Raw genomic sequence first — 16,187 nt, forward strand, 5'->3', positions numbered from 1 at the left:
ATATTACTTTAAGAGCAGTTTGATTGAATTTATTATTTTCGGAGTTATTTGCTCTTTGTAATGTCCAATGACGAGCAAAATATAAGACATCATGCAAGAAAATGCTGTATACTATAACAGAAATTATTCCACACCACATGAATTATTATTATATTACATGAAACTTAAATTAAAACTTCCTTACCACAAACTATTTTAAATAAGAACTAGAATAAGGTCCATTAAATTAATTCAAAATTTCTAAAATCTGAAGAAAATCATTCTAATGATAATGTGCGAGAGCTGCTTGACTTCTGATAAAAACATTTAGATATAACAAACTTGTAAAACTCGACAACGTTTGTAGAATACAAATTACTTGAATTCTTGTTTAAAACAAAAACAACAACTTTACTGACATGTTTCATAATCAGTAATATTTTGTTGTTGATATTATACTAGTTCAAATTTCAGAAGGGAATTTATATTCCTAACAAAAAGAATAATGTCATCCATGAAGCCGCTTCTAAACTGCAGCTAACTTCCTGCTTCACTTTTTTTAAACATCTAAGTTAACTTTATAAGAAACCGTTTATTTTTTTAGACGAAGTAGATAGTCAACAAATAACTGGTCGAAGTTAGGATGAACGATGTAATCTCTAGTGTCTATGGCATTTTCCTTTTTTTTTTTTTTTTTAATTTCTCCATAGATTCAATCCTGATCTTCATTTTAGCCCACTTGTGTAAAAAAGGATATTAAGCAGCGTAAGAAACCAAACTACACTCCACGCATCAAAAACGTTTGTACGTGACTACTGATGTTTGAGGAGGATTCGACCTCCCTCCGAACCGGTCGAAATCGATTGAATAATGCCACATGTAGCGGTGTCTGCGAAGGATTCCCTATTCCTCTAACTCTTAGGTTTTGTCCGTATGCAATTCTCCGGGAGGTGGGGGAAGGGGGGGGTTAGATTAGGAAACATTAGGAAATACCTATGTGCCAAATTTTGTTGTATAATTTTCTGTAAATTCACTTTACTACAGCCTTATTTTAAAGCGAAAAAAACTTGAGAATGCATGTACCAATTTTCAAAAGCATGTATTAAAACACATAAGAGAAGGAGGTAAATGATGTCACAGAGTCCAAAAAAGAAACCAAACTGTGGTAGAGATTATTTCAAGGCCTTATGCATAACTGAATGTGCTCACACTCTGACAGGAGCCAAGCTATAAGAGGTCAGCATGATTTACTGTACTTAAATAAGGATATCCCAATTTCCTGACAAAGCGAAGGGCTTTTGGTAAGCTAGCACATCCCGTTCTCGTTAATATAATGGAGGTTGAACAAAGGATATGATCATTTCCTTAATCAAGCAGCTTTGAAACAGGTCAGTACTTTGTGATTGACTCGCCACAATGAAACTGTTTTCTTCCAAATCGGCTAGTAAATGTGCTCATGTATAAATGCACTGCCCAAGAAGGCGTTCTACAAGCCACAACGTTACAATCTACTTTACTGGACAGCTGTCCAATCAATCTTCTTGGAAACAGTATTATGTCAATTCATCATAAAATAATCTTTGATCAAGAAGCGACAAATTGGAGAGGAGAATGAGACATGCATTCCTTCTTAAAACGTGAAATAAGAAGTGGAACATGGTTTTAGAAATATATAAAATTTGACTTAACAAGATATTAATTTACCGGGATAAACTATCATTCGACCTTAAAACAAGAACAGTGCCACGTGTTTGTGAACCAGAAAGTTCACAAACAGTCAAAGCAATAATAAAACTTCTCAATTTCCTCCAAGAAAATACGGTATTTTAAAGCAAGCAAATAGGTCAAATTTATAAATTTGAACACTTTTATATTAGTTAATCTCATGAAATTACAACGCATAAATGACAAGCATATTATTCTTAAATATACTTGTCATTTAATTCTTAATGAGAAGACATAACGGACAAGGTTATACCAGATTAAATGGCAAGAAAAAAAAATGTTGATTTAACTCAAAAAGATTATTTTAAAATCGCTTCAATTTTATGCTTTCCTTGTTTCCATCAGCAATAATTTGTTTTAATTTTAATTGTTCATTTTGCGGGACCGCTCGGCCGGAGGGTTAAGGCATCCAACTCTCCAACCAAACGGCTGCTGCAGGTTGTGGGCATGGATATTTGAGATTGTTTTTAGGTGAGAGATGAATTTCATCGTCCAGTATGAGTTAACCACCCCGCTTACTGGAGGCCTGAAGCGGCTTGAAAAAGTTAAATTTTGGTCTCTAGAGCAAAGTTCCGGATTATATAATCCTTAGCCAACCGGCGATACTAATGCACTATATACGCTTACAGCCTTCCGTGGGTATAATATCCAGTGCCTCTCTTAAGGTGATCCCAACCCATGAACCGCCTTCCTTACCCCCCCCCCCCTCACCGTGACTCACTGCATTATCTATTTTCAGGGTTTGAAGCAGTGCATTTTCGTCTAATTTGCATCTTCTGGGGGAAAACAGAATGGCATTATTTACTATACTTATATATATAAAGTATTTCCGGTGGCGTAGAAGAGCTAGTAAGGCGGTTGTGATAATAGCGGATAGTTGATTTTTTACATTAATCATTACTTGCCATTGGAGTCAGTTTCAGTATATCATGGACCAAAATGTTAAAGAGCGCTATCAGTCTCCGCTCCTTAATTTTGATTATATACGCAGGAGGGTGGCATTCTATTTCCGGAAAGGAAATAACAAGGATAGATTCAATATACTATAATTTCAACTTGTGTGAGCGCGCAACTAGACAGTTATAAGATATACAACCATTGTTTACTGATAAAAGTTTGGGACCTCATATCACAGTTTCGCCGAGGAATCCCCTGTCCCACAGGCTTTTGCCGCTCATCAATACATGTTTTATACCTATAAGAAATGCTCTTGGATACTCCTCATATAAAAAATCAATAAAGGCAAAAATGTGATCCAAACTAGAGGGCGTTTATTTTAAGCAGGGACAGTACCAAGTCGAGGTGGGCGAGTGCAAAGCTAATTTTATGTTATAATGCTATCACTTAAAAAAATGAGTGCAGAAGCTAGCTTAATTCAGTGTTTCTCAACCTTTTTTGGATCATGCCCCACCTCAACGTCTCAAAGATTTTGATGCCTCCCTCTCTAGCATAATAGTCAGCCAAGTTCTGAAAAAGTATAATATAAATATGTACATGCATTTTCTAATCGTCCCCCAAAATATTAAAATTGCCCCACGTTGAGAAACACTGGGTTAATTAGAGAGGTGTGTGCCCATACACACACACCTTAATAAAGGAGAATATACATTCACATTGTGAGACTCAGTCAAGAAACACAAATGTGCGCACAGGAGTCACCTCTGCCAGAAGTTCTCCTGCATGCATCATGCCAAAGGAGTGCATATAAAAGCAATTTGTGGCGAAGGTGGCTCAAGCCCTGGACATTTTCAGTATCTTAGCACAACTATCGATTCGCTGAAAGTAAGATTTATATTAAATACAACTGTTTAAATTTTATTTTAATGTATTAAAACAAAACTATAAGTACATTATATTTCATATCATCGTTAGGTAGATCAAATAAACTTCCTGAAAAATAATACTGCAAACTATTAACTGATATCAGTTTAACGTTTACGACATAGCAGCACTCTTTTAGACCTGTTTGGTACTTGCCCATACGGTTCGAATGTTCCAAAACACCGAGTCTCCTCCAAATAATAGAAGCTTTTCATAATTTCAAGTAACAATAACAGTGCGTATTTATCACTATGGCCTAATTTACTATATTAATTACTACTTGAAACGTGCAAGAATGTATAGATTAAATAAGTGAAAAGCAGCTATAAAACGTGACAGTGAGATCTGAATTTTTCATACCATTAATTGATTATATTCTATTTGCGAATAACGATTACGTCCTCTGGTAATTTATATATCCAAATTCTGAACCCCCCCCCCCCTTTTTTTTATCAATTCAGTAGAATATCATTACACTGCAATATATCGTAATTTTGTTTTGCTTAATTTTGCATTATAAACGTGACAACTGAAACGAAAATTGAAATAACTCACAAATTAATAGAGATTCTAAATACTAAAATTCATTAACTCCCATCCATCAGCAAGAGTGCAGTTATGAAAATATATAATTTCGACACGTTTACTCTTTTGTATTGCTACAAATAATCCGACTGAAACAAAAATTCGGATGGCTCAATAAATTTTTGTAAGAATTTCAAATTTCAATAAAATCCATCCGACTACAGTCGCAAAATAACTTGCACATGGACGGACAAAAATTTTATAGTTGCTTACATATTTTGAGTTTTCATTCTGTAGTCAAGAGGCAACTTCATTATAAAAATAGAAACAATTAGAACCATTTCAAACCGATGTAAAAGAATGATTTATTTACACCTATTTATTTTCTACCTATCAATTAACCTCCTAGTTTTGGTTACGGATCTTCTCTATTCAGTTCAAAGATGCTGTGCTACAGAAGAAGCAAATTATTTTTTTCAACGTACCTTTACACAATAAGCACTTAACGCTTTTTTTGCAGTCGCTTAAAATATACCTTTCTTGTGACCATTTTTCTCTCTCTTTTAAGGTCAGTTATTCAACCAACTAATAAATAACTAACTATCCTTATTATGCCGGAATGTTGTTTTACTGACATACCCCCATTAAGAAAACCATTGTGGAATTTGTCTATATTTATGACGAAGGTCAGGTGAAAAAGTCAAAACTGCATCCAGATATACATTAATGACCACTATTGTCCTCAAAATAAATAAATAAATACTCATATTAGGGATCAGGAAAGGGTCAGAAATAACGCTAAGGAGTCAGAAAGTTGGATAGAGAGAAAAAAAGGGATGAAGTAGAATACAAGCAGCTGAAATGAAATTCCTTAGAGCAGTTAAAGGATGTACAGGAATGGATGGAATACGAAATTATGAAATCAAAGAACAAACGAAGCGGGAGAACATATATAAATAATGGAGGAAGGAAGGCTATCAAAAGAAGTAACAAAGTATAAACCGAAGGGAAAGAGACATAAGAAGACCAGGATGCCGGAACAGGCTTTTAGCCTGTATCCTGAAGGAAGCTGCCAATATACAGCAGAAATATGTTTATTCAGAGCAGGCTTTTATAAATATGATATACGTCGGACTCGAACTTGTTTCTAGTGTTAAACATACAGTTGCGTTGCTTACTAAATTACCGGGGAAGAATTTCTTAAATGTTAATCAATAAAAAGTCGAATATGGGTTAATAATTTTGCAAAATTGCCGTTACAAAGACTGCATTTGAAAGCCTAAATGTAGGATGACATCTACATTTATGTTATTTTATTATTTTAAATTACTGTGTGTGTATTAGCTGATTTTGTCTCTTCATCACATACTTTGAATGGATAGATTTTAATGAAATTTGTTATTGATGCTCTAAAATTTGTCACGAAAATGGATAAAAAAAATCGAAATTATTAAATCGTATGTTACAAACTACAATGAATAAACAGTGTACATAGAAACAGAAAGTAAAATAACTGGCTGTTCAAGATACCTGCGGTAATGAGTAATGCCACCATACAAAAATACTATTTCATTGTTTCTAAAGTAAAAAAAAAAAAAAAACTAATGAAAAACTAACTGGTTCAAGAGACTTTTTTTTTAAACAATTGTACACTTAGAAGTAGACTAATGGAATAAATCAAAACCTCTTCATAACACAATAGTATTTTGTTACTCAAGTGCGTGTACCTTCTCAGACATGAAAAATATTTTTTCAGTGATCCTCTCGATGTATATAGTAATTACTACAATCTCTACAATTTCACGACTCATCGTGGGAGGCCCATTAAACGCACCAGCACACACAATATCAGCTGAAAGTTTACACAAATAAAATTATTTATACATATTAGCTCAAATTACTTAACTTCCTTAACGTTTTGTACAAGTCCTATTGACATTTGAGACGAACCAATCTTAACGGTAATGTCAATTAAAAAGCTCGTGATGCACGCAGTTTATTAGGTTAATATTTTACGCAGTTTTCGTTTCCATATAACGATGCACACGTTGGGGTTATTCTTATTCCTAGAGCTCTCTATTAATGTTATACATTGTATAACATTAATGCTATTAAATGTTATACAAGCTTGGAATTTTATTTATTTTTTTATTTTACTAATGCATGATTGAATTGCATTGTACTTTGTGTACATTATCATCATATTACACTTTTTTTTTAACAAGCTGGATTATGTGTATACACACAAACAAACAGAATAACAGCCGCAGCAAAACTTATTACGTACTCGATTTTGCAAAACAATAATTTTTCCCTAGAAAATCCATGCGCAATACTTTATGAATTACTATTTTTTTTAAAATGTGGCTTTCCACCGACTAAAGGTTGTAAACCTTCAGTTATTAAGTACCGTGGCGGTGGACTAGGTAGTCCCCCCCCCTCAAATTATTGATTTCATATCTTGTTTTGTATTTTTCATTTTCATCATAATCCGAAAACCCTGCTCTAGGGAGAGACCAAACAGGGAACTTTCTCAAAACATTTCAGACTTCCCAATAACCGGGGCACTAGTCTCGCTGGACTAGTTCTCCGGTTACTGGACGATTCATCTCTCACCTAAAGACAATTACACAAACATCCATAACAATCAGGCAAACATTGCCTGCGTTTAGAAGTATAAGTTTCTTAAGTGACTGAGAGTTGACTGAAATACGAACGCTCGGCATGAGATTCCTCGGTACTCCAACTGCACTACACTACTTCAGATATAAATGTCTTCTCTGGCAGTTAAGTTTTGTTGGCATATACTGAACTGCTAGTTCAGAGACTACAGAAACTGAATACAGCGGCATCGGGCCTGTTAGGCATTTTCTCTTTTATTCAATTATTATTGCATCATCAAGTGTGACCAACTACTTAACTGGTCAAATACAAAGCAACATCGTTTAAGACAATTATCAATATAACCAGATATTAGTAAACCAGTTTCAAAATAAATCCTGAATAATTCCTTACTCCCACGTTTCGTACATATTAGAAAATCGTAATAATGAGAACGAAAATATTTAAAACTAATTTATAATTAGCAACAATAAATGCATGCTGCAGTGTCTGATTTGCATCATTTTGCGTTAACTAAATTTTTTTTTTTCCAAACTAAAATATAATTTACATTTGAATAAAAACAAAAGTTTATTACCTAATGTTAACGAAATAGTAGATGGACGCCAAACAGTTGTGTTCATACGTCAGAACGTTTAATTAGCGAGCAGAGTAATATTCTGTAAAATATCGGCGAGTGGTATGCCAGTACAACAATGTTTTCAGAACTGAGAACAGAAGAATTGAATGGAACACGCCAGGTTGTTTACCACTGACGTCAAGAATACATAACATAGCACGTGCAGACGCTTCCATCTATGAACTAGCGCTGGCAGTTGAATTCGGTAAATCTAAGTTTACCAACAGAATTTCAAAGTGGCATAGTGGAAAGCAATGTTTTCTGAAAGATAGAAAACCTGACATGCCTTGTTTGCACAACGAAATAAGAAATCTCATATATTAAAAAAAAAAAGAAAAAAAAAAGTGAAGTTCTGAGAAAATAGCAAGTTCTAAATTGCAGCTACCCTCCTACTGCCACAATACTTGGCTCACTTTTGTTTATTATGGAATATAATTTTTCAAGATGAATTAGGTAAAACGGCGAATATCGGTTGAACGCATATGTAAAGAAAGTGCTAAAATTCTGTTAAACTGGCGGAAACTCAATCGCAAAGATGGTTTATCTATTCCTAAAATTCTGGAAACTAATTTTTTAACATCTTAAGCGTTAATTTTTAAATCTAGTACTATATAAATGCGGCTGAATCTAAAATAGTTAACCGTTCTTACAGCACAAAGTTATAATCTGTTTCAAATTTTCCTTACATACCGATATTTCATTATTATTACGTGACATCTCCAAGGATTCATCATATGAGAACACCCCAAACAAACCCACTGTCTCAACTCAACTACTCTACATCTATAAAATGATATCTTTTAATTAATGTTTAATTAAATGAATTTATTTTACTGTGATTCGTATTCTTCTAACATGTAGAGGTAGCCCCATACAATCCTCCATCTCCTTTAGGGGAATTCCGCACACAAAAGGTTAAAAACCAATAGCACATTAGCGCTGTCGGCTAAGGGCTAGATGATCTGGTTGAATGATGAGATCTATAGATGTAGCAGAGTTCCTCACTCTTTACTATTAACTACTCATTACAAAGAATCATCGAGGCCGAAATTCGACTACCATGATTTTAAGTTGAATATATCAGTCCATCAGCTTTATTCAAGAGGACATAGTTTGCTAAATATAAAACGCAAAATCCATTCCTTTCGCTATGGATACCTCTACAGATTACATCGTTCATATTTATAATCTATTTGTTTCAGGTACCCCTAAAATTCGGGAGGACTGAAACTGGAGGACAACTGAGGGACCGAAGGGTTTATAAAGGTAGGAGAGGAAATTAAAAGAGTGAGCATCTACAGGGCCGCATTCTTCAATCAGTCTTTTCTCGATATTTTTACGTATTTTAAGGGGAAAAAATATGAAATATTGGTTATCTAAAAAAAATACGTGATAACTCAAAAAATAGTAATATGTATAAAAGTGAGAGAATTCTTGCTCTCTCAGTAAGCAGCCACGTATTGCAATCAACACATCCTGCTATGTGTTGACTGCAATACGTGGCTGATATTACTCATTGCCAAATTCCCCCTCTGAAATTTGAGCAACACCTACTTCCTATAGTGAAATAAAATGCGTTAGCCGATTTTTTTTTTTTTTTACCACTAATAAAAAGTACGGTTCGACACGTGTTTGGCTACAATTTGAAGTGGCTTCTGTCAGCCAAACACGTGTCAAACCGTACTTCGCTCACTTTTTTTCTCACACAGATTTTTTTTATAGGATACATGAATACAGAAAAAAATACGCACAAATTTTTTTTCTTAAACTTTAAAGATAACAGATGGCGAGTTCTTTAATAGTCAAAGAATTTCGTGAAATAAAGAGAGGTTTTATTTTGATCCAGTGACGGCTGTGACTCCTGATAAAAATAAAATCTTAAAACTGCTTTTAAGACAGTCACTGACCACTCTTATTACAAGAATTGTTAAGGTCCAAATTCAACTCACTGCAACTCCTGTACCCGAAAGCTATTGATCTGCTACTCTTATTCGAAACAGATGGGAAACTTTTTACATTTTAAGAACTGAACGTAATCAGCAAAAAGCGTCATTTTTGTTCTCCTCCTCATTTGAATGATGACCAAATTTCGGAATATAATTAAGTTGTGTAAGGAATTCAAGCTCTGTCAGAAATAAAATTAAGGGGGGGTCTTACATCACCAACACTTCGACAGGTGGCATCATTCAACTAATTTTGACCTAATTAGAATGTAGTCATTTGTTCGAATTGCTCGAAGTTCCCTGAAAATTTAACTAGTCAGACTAAAATAAAGAGTAGGATGGAGAATGAGAGTAAGCTGCAGAAGATACACGTCACATCACTTAACGGATTTTGACCACATTTGGTAAATTTGGAATATAGTACTCTCATATGTTGCTGAAGGCCACTTGAGAATTTTTCAGCACTCAGAACAGATGGGACTGCAAGTGTGAGGGATCGGAGAAAGTTTAATGTTATCAGAATGGGCTAAAATATTTTAGCCCATTCTGATCCTCTGTCCGTCGAAAGTCTATAAAAGTGCTGAGAAAACTTCCTTGAATTTAGGAAAGCCTACTTAGCTGACATTATGGTTTAACCTCCGTAGCTTAGTCGGTAGGAAAGACTCGGGTTCGAATCCCGTCCAAAACGCGAAGAATCTTTATCAAGGTTTTCAGATGAAGATGAGTTAACTGGTCTCATATAGGTAGCAGGACAAAAAAAAAAAAAGTCGGACTTTTCATACCGCAAGCCGGTCAGAAAAACACAAGCAACTGACAGCCATAATACACTGTGCAGACAGGATTAATCGCCCTATTAACTTCCTGCTTTTTTTTTTCAGTACTTCGTTACTTTTTTTTTTTTTTTAAACAAGGTGTATCACTCATTACAATCGCTGATTATATTAGCAGTTATCAGTTAACTTGACTAGGTCATTTGACAAAAACACACTGAAGGAATCAACCGAGATATTGCGTAGGAACAGTTGGTACTGGTGAATAATTAAATCAAAACTATTTCTCTTAGGGTGTGTGTTTGTGCGTTGAGGAAGGACGAAAGACCAGTCATAAGTTTCAGAAGTGGCAGCTAAAAGAGGAAAGTTAGGGGAGCGGGCCTTAGAATCTGTGAAGAGCAGGCAGCCACACCCTCAATGTCCCCCTTGGCGGTCAATAATGAAGTGTGAATTTTAACCAGATGGCTACGTGCTTTAAATTACAAGTGGGGATTGAATGTTCTGAAAATTTTCGAATACTAGCCTTAAAAATATAAAAGTAATACTTTAAATTACTGAAAATCATATTGCTCCTAAATGTTTACAACAGGAAAGAAAAAAGCTGTGCTATTTTTGACGATGGAGCAGACCTTGTAACAACTAGGCTTATAAGTTAAATTTAATAAGATTTAAAATAAAGGATATTAATTAACATATCTGTCAAGTCTTTGAAGTGAAGATGGTGAAACTTGACAAAAGAAGGACTTGATTGGAGCCGAGACGGTATGCGATTTAAAATGGTGAGCAAAAGATAGCAATATGTAGAAAATACATGAAGCTAAATAAGGATTACAAACCAATGACGAAAAAATTAATAATATAAATTTCGGATTTTGAAGGAACTGAGAAAAATGGGAATTAAAAAAACCTCTTATATACATAGTAAGCCAACAACAAACATAACGGCACTGGCAATTTTGTTAAAACATTAGATGGAAACCCGAAAACTAACCGCAAGCTCGCCGAATGATAGCAACGGTTTTTTTTTTTTTTTTTTTTTTTTTTTTTTGTCGTTGTGAAAAACCACGTTGTTGCTATCTTTTGCCCGGCATTTTAAATCGCATACCAACTAGACGCCAAAATCAAGTCTTTTGTCAAGTTTTCACTTTTACACAGATATGTAAACTTAAGACCATTTTAAATCCTATTAAATTTAATTTATAAGCCTAGTTGTTACAAAAAGTTTGCTCGATCGCCCAAAATAGCATAGCTTTTTTCTTTCCTACTATAAAATAAATACATAAATAAAATAAAATGAAGAAAATGAACAAAATAAAATTCAGTTTAAAATATTTTTGCAAATATTAAAATCGTAAAAAAAATGATAAATTTTGAACATTAAACGTACTTTTAGTTAAATTCTTTCTTTTGTACCGAGTGCAACATTTTCAATCATTGTTTTCCAAGAATGAAAATTATCACTTCGATCAAAAGAAGACGGAGTGAAAACCGAAAGGAAAAAAAAAAATTATTACTCCCTGATTTAACCAGTGCGCGTTTGTACCTCGTTTGAAAACTTTGTACAGGAATTAAATGTGAATTTGAGTCAAGCTTTCCCATTACTGACACTCACTCAGATCGCAACTTATCGCTAAAATTAGCATTGGTTTTAATTCACTGAGAGTTAGTCTGGTGTTCTCTTCATCGGAGATTTCCAGATCTTCCAAGAAGAAAACTATAGATGTAATTTACCATTTTATGAGAAAAACAGAATGAAAAAGTCCTGCGTTACTCAATACAAATCCTATTTCAGTAGGGATTATCTGACTGATTCAAGGTGATTAACATTAAATATAAACGAGCTAAGAATCAGCTGTATTAATTTCTCATGGAACTCCGTCGATTCAGTGTTGCATTTGCAGTGATCATACACAAGATGTATGGTTAATTATCAAAATGTCAAGAAACAGAAAAGTAGTTTTTGCCATAATTTTATGTATATTATATGTTTTGAAAGTAATTCAATTAGATGATAACGAGATAGAACAAATTTTTATTATATTAACATTATTACTATATTGATAATAGTAATAAAATTGTCAATTGTCGAACTGCACATGATTTCAAAACGTGGGATATGTGTTCACACCTGAACACATATCCCATGCAATTAATGTTATTGTACTGTAGGGAAACGTGAAGATGAATATGCAATTTTTATCGCATTTTTATCGTATATGAATACAATATCATAAATTGAGTTAATGTTCCGTCAAATGGCTTAAGACTACTTGTGCGAAATATTTATGTTTGGTAACATCAATCGACAAGACTGTTAAAAAACCACTTCATGACAGTACCTACACAAACGCAATATTCATTATTGCATTTGTGTAGGCTATTTACACATTAACTGATTTGATATATTTAAAAAATCAAGCCAATCCCGATTTGAAATGTAAACGGAAGGACTAAGACTTACCTGCACATAATAACAGGCCAACGAATGCCTCACTAAGATCATGTCACCAATCATCAGGTCCACACATAAAACCAGCAAGACGCTGTGGGATCCCGTATAAATAATCCGAACACCATAGTGAAAAGAGCCGAGTCTTGCACATAATCCTAACTTGAAAGCACGCGGGAAAAACAGAGACCCTGAGTCCAGCACATCGTCACTGTGTTTTATAACTAATAACTGAATTTTAAAATTATGAATAAACACTGTTGATCAAATACAAAATACTGAACAGGTTTTCCAGATGTTCATTATTTTAAAGAACCATTTGGCTGTCCGTTGTGGCTGTATTATTTTTTATGCAGGGGGAAAAGATTTCAAGCGAAGCGCGCCAACAGCGGCCAGCTATGCTGCATAACAATAGTGAGCCTGGGAGAGAGGAAAACTAAGCACTAAGCCACGCTCCAACTCCAGGCGGGACTACCAAATTGCCATGGCCTTCACACATACACCTGGGACAAACAGGGAGGAAGGAGCCTCTGTTTCCCGTGGTTCACTGCGGCGACATACCACGGGCCAGCGAGGCATGTGGACCGACCGACTACGAGTGCAGGTAGAGCCACTCGACAGGAAGTTTGTGAAAGGAGGTTATCACAAGGGAATAGCCCGGCTACTCTTATTGCATTATGACTCCAAGATTCTGATGTCAGCATTACTGGATAATACTCTTCATAGGTTACCAACGAGACTGTAGGAAAACAAGTTTTTTTTTTTTTTTTGATAAAACTTTGTTCGTCTCTGACAACCAGAAAAGAAAAAAAGTTTAATTTTTTTTTTTTTTAAAAAGTATCCAGTGGTTGTCTTGGTAGAAATTGTTTTTCAATGAATTTATGCCACTTCAAAGACCAGCCATGAGTATTTTTCTCAGTGTGATTTGCATGAAAAGCTAAACTAAAGCCGATAAGATTACACACACATACACACTTGCTTATTTATGACTCTTTAATAAGATCCTCAATGATTTTTTTTCCCACTGCTTTACCATCTTCACAATAGCTACAGCTATTTTTATAAAAGGCAGCCGTTTCCAAACTCAGTGTATCAACATATAGTTACTCAACAGTTTCATGGTTGGGCGCATTCCAAATTTCAAGGGTGGCCGTTTTCCCACAAGCGTGTGTGCGTCGATGTTTACTTTTTACAGCAACAGATAGTCAAGCGACTGAGTGTACGAAAAGGTCGCATTCCTTGCTACGGGGCAAAGTCAGGCAGGCGGCGTGTATTTGGCGGGTCGTGACGATAGGTTGGGACAGGCCGGCAACAGGGACACGGATCTTCGGCTAGCACTAGGCCACTAAGGAGTACCTGATCTGCCTGGGGCTTTTTTTTTTTTTTTCTAACCACAATGCGCAACCTCCCGACCAGACAGAACACTGTGTGCCATTTAACTGCCATTGCTCAAGATGGCGTCACGGAGAAATAAACGTAGCATCCCGCTGGTTCTGTAGGCAATGCGCGCGTGATTTGATTTGGAGTTCAATTCCCTCAGGAGATATACCCCTTTGAACACAAAGGAGAGTTCTATCTTAATCATACTTCTACATTCACAATTCCATGACTGAAAACATCATGTAAAAAAAAAAAAAAATCGACAACAGAATTAGCAGTTTGCATGAACAATGTTTTCCTCCCATCCGCTGAGCGAAACTGTGGGTACTATAATGCTAAGAATACTTCTTGAAGAAATAAATTCTGAAGATGGGGTCTTAAAATGGCATAATGAACTGGTACTAGAAGGTTTTATAATAATAAAGAATGGCGAAATTTTTATAACGTCAAATCAGACATTTAATGTATATAACTTGATGGTATTTTTCACTGTCATATGGGATATCAGATATTAATAGGTTTGAAACTAATTAAACACCAATGTTTAGAATACAAACAAATTAAGACGTAGAAAATGACGAATATTGAATTACTACTCTGAATTAATATTTAGATATTAAAGGGACTTTCTCGAGCAAATAAAAGAAAAAAATGTTTAGTCGACTATTTTCCCCTGAATAATTATTTATAACGGCGTCTTCGGGGATGATGAAATAAAAAGCTATCAGGGGGAAAATTTTTTTTCTTCCTTTCTACCTGACATATTTTAACTTTTTGATGACAATAAAACTTAAAATATTAAACATGACTCGCAGGAGCTGATCGATTTGATCGTTGTGGTTTGTGCGGAACAAGCTTTTTCATAGCTTAGAGTTGGGGCTTCCAAACATCATGTAGTTCAACCCGAATCAAGGTCTCTAGATTTGTCGAAATCCTCCCATTACAATAGTTTGTTCTTAATGGAATGTACATATTTTCTCAGTTCATTTCCTGCTTTCTGCGGATGGATTTCGAAGTTCTGTCCATGAAGATGTGATATCACTGATGTTTTATTTTATTATTCTTTTATGTAAATATGTACCACGCGCATGGATTTCTATGCATCGGCCACTTTTTCCAATACATGCCTGAATACTTTTCAATAGATTCTAGAAAATCTTTGAAATTCTTTTAGAGATCTTACTAGCGACTATACTTTCGTGATCGATGGAATGTGACGGACTTTTATAGCATGTTCAAGTACTCTGGCAACATAATTTGGAATTACTGACGCTCCTTTATATGAATGTGATTCTGGGACAGGGTGGCTTTAAATAATATACTTCATTTTTTTACAGCCAATTTTATGACTTACCTAATAAAGGTGCAAATAACCTATAGTACATTAGTATCGTAGTGATATAAGTATTTATTATTCTTATTATTTTTTGTATTTTCACTTATTTTTTATATAATCCGGAAACCTTACTCTAGAGACCAAACATATGAGAAAGTCTCAATAATTCCTAAATAATTCGACCATGTCCCGCGAACTTTTTCAAGCCACTTTAGGCTTCCAATAAGTAAGGCGGTAGTTTCAGAACGCGCGATGAAATTCACCTCCTACATAAATATTATACAAACACAAACATCAATGCCTCTGCAGGATTAGAACCAGTATCCCGTTGGCGAGGAGGAGCGTTAACCACTCAGTTGGAAAATTTAAAAACCTGGGGTCCGAATCCCGTCTATGACGTAAGGGGGAACTTTTTTTTTCAATGAAATGGCGAGTTAGTAGGTCTCATACGGAGGTAGAGGATTTTTTTTTTATCCTCCCGTAAACTTCGGCTTTTCGTCTCTCAGAACAGGAAAACCGATCGCGTGAACACGCACAGTTCGAAATACATAACATACTCTCCCTTCGGGGATGCAGCAGAGGAATGGCAAGCCTGCTGCATTAAAATGCCTAAAGCTCCTAATCAGGAGAATCAACCCGTCTTGGACGTTTGAGAAATGGATGGACGGATGTAACAGGGTTAAAATTCTGTGGAGTAATGTATTTTAATAATACCAGTTTGTATGCTACGTAGCTCTATAAGAGCGTTTTTCATAATCGTTTTTGTTTTTTTTTTACATATGTCCTGAGGACGCTATTATAAATATATGGCGAAACGCTTCGACTTACATTCAGTTCTCATTTGTTTTTGATTTTCGTAAGCAAAGATCTCGTTAATTTCTAAATATCCAAGCCATGTAACTAGCGATAATCAAAGATATTTACAGTGTTTCTAGGAAGATGAAACGGAAGATGAAAAAAAAAAAAAAGTATATAGACGCTACAAAACGTAACAAAACTACATTCCATCATTTTCTTT

General features: G+C 34.9%; 1 protein-coding gene across 6 annotated transcripts in view; it reads right to left on the reverse strand.

The window, feature by feature from the left end:
• The window catches only part of LOC150099532 (rap guanine nucleotide exchange factor 6-like), a 486,813-nt gene that overhangs the window by 361,452 nt on the left and 109,174 nt on the right, over positions 1-16,187 (reverse strand). The window contains exon 1 of one of the 6 annotated variants that reach the window (XM_090404035.1): positions 12,466-12,670. The exons of 4 other annotated variants lie outside the window; for them this stretch is intronic. In XM_090404035.1, coding sequence (XP_090260161.1) covers positions 12,466-12,473 — 8 coding nt within the window. In that variant the 5' untranslated portion in view covers positions 12,474-12,670. Of the gene's footprint in view, positions 1-7,249; positions 7,341-12,465; positions 12,671-16,187 lie in introns of those variants that run through there. One more of the 6 variants, XM_090404036.1, reaches the window with a different exon arrangement.

This window comes from Typopeltis vanoorti, chromosome 14 (genome assembly GCF_054136105.1).
Source record: "Typopeltis vanoorti isolate ZY-2024b chromosome 14, IOZ_Tvanoo_1.0, whole genome shotgun sequence".
NCBI lineage: Eukaryota > Metazoa > Arthropoda > Arachnida > Uropygi > Thelyphonidae > Typopeltis > Typopeltis vanoorti.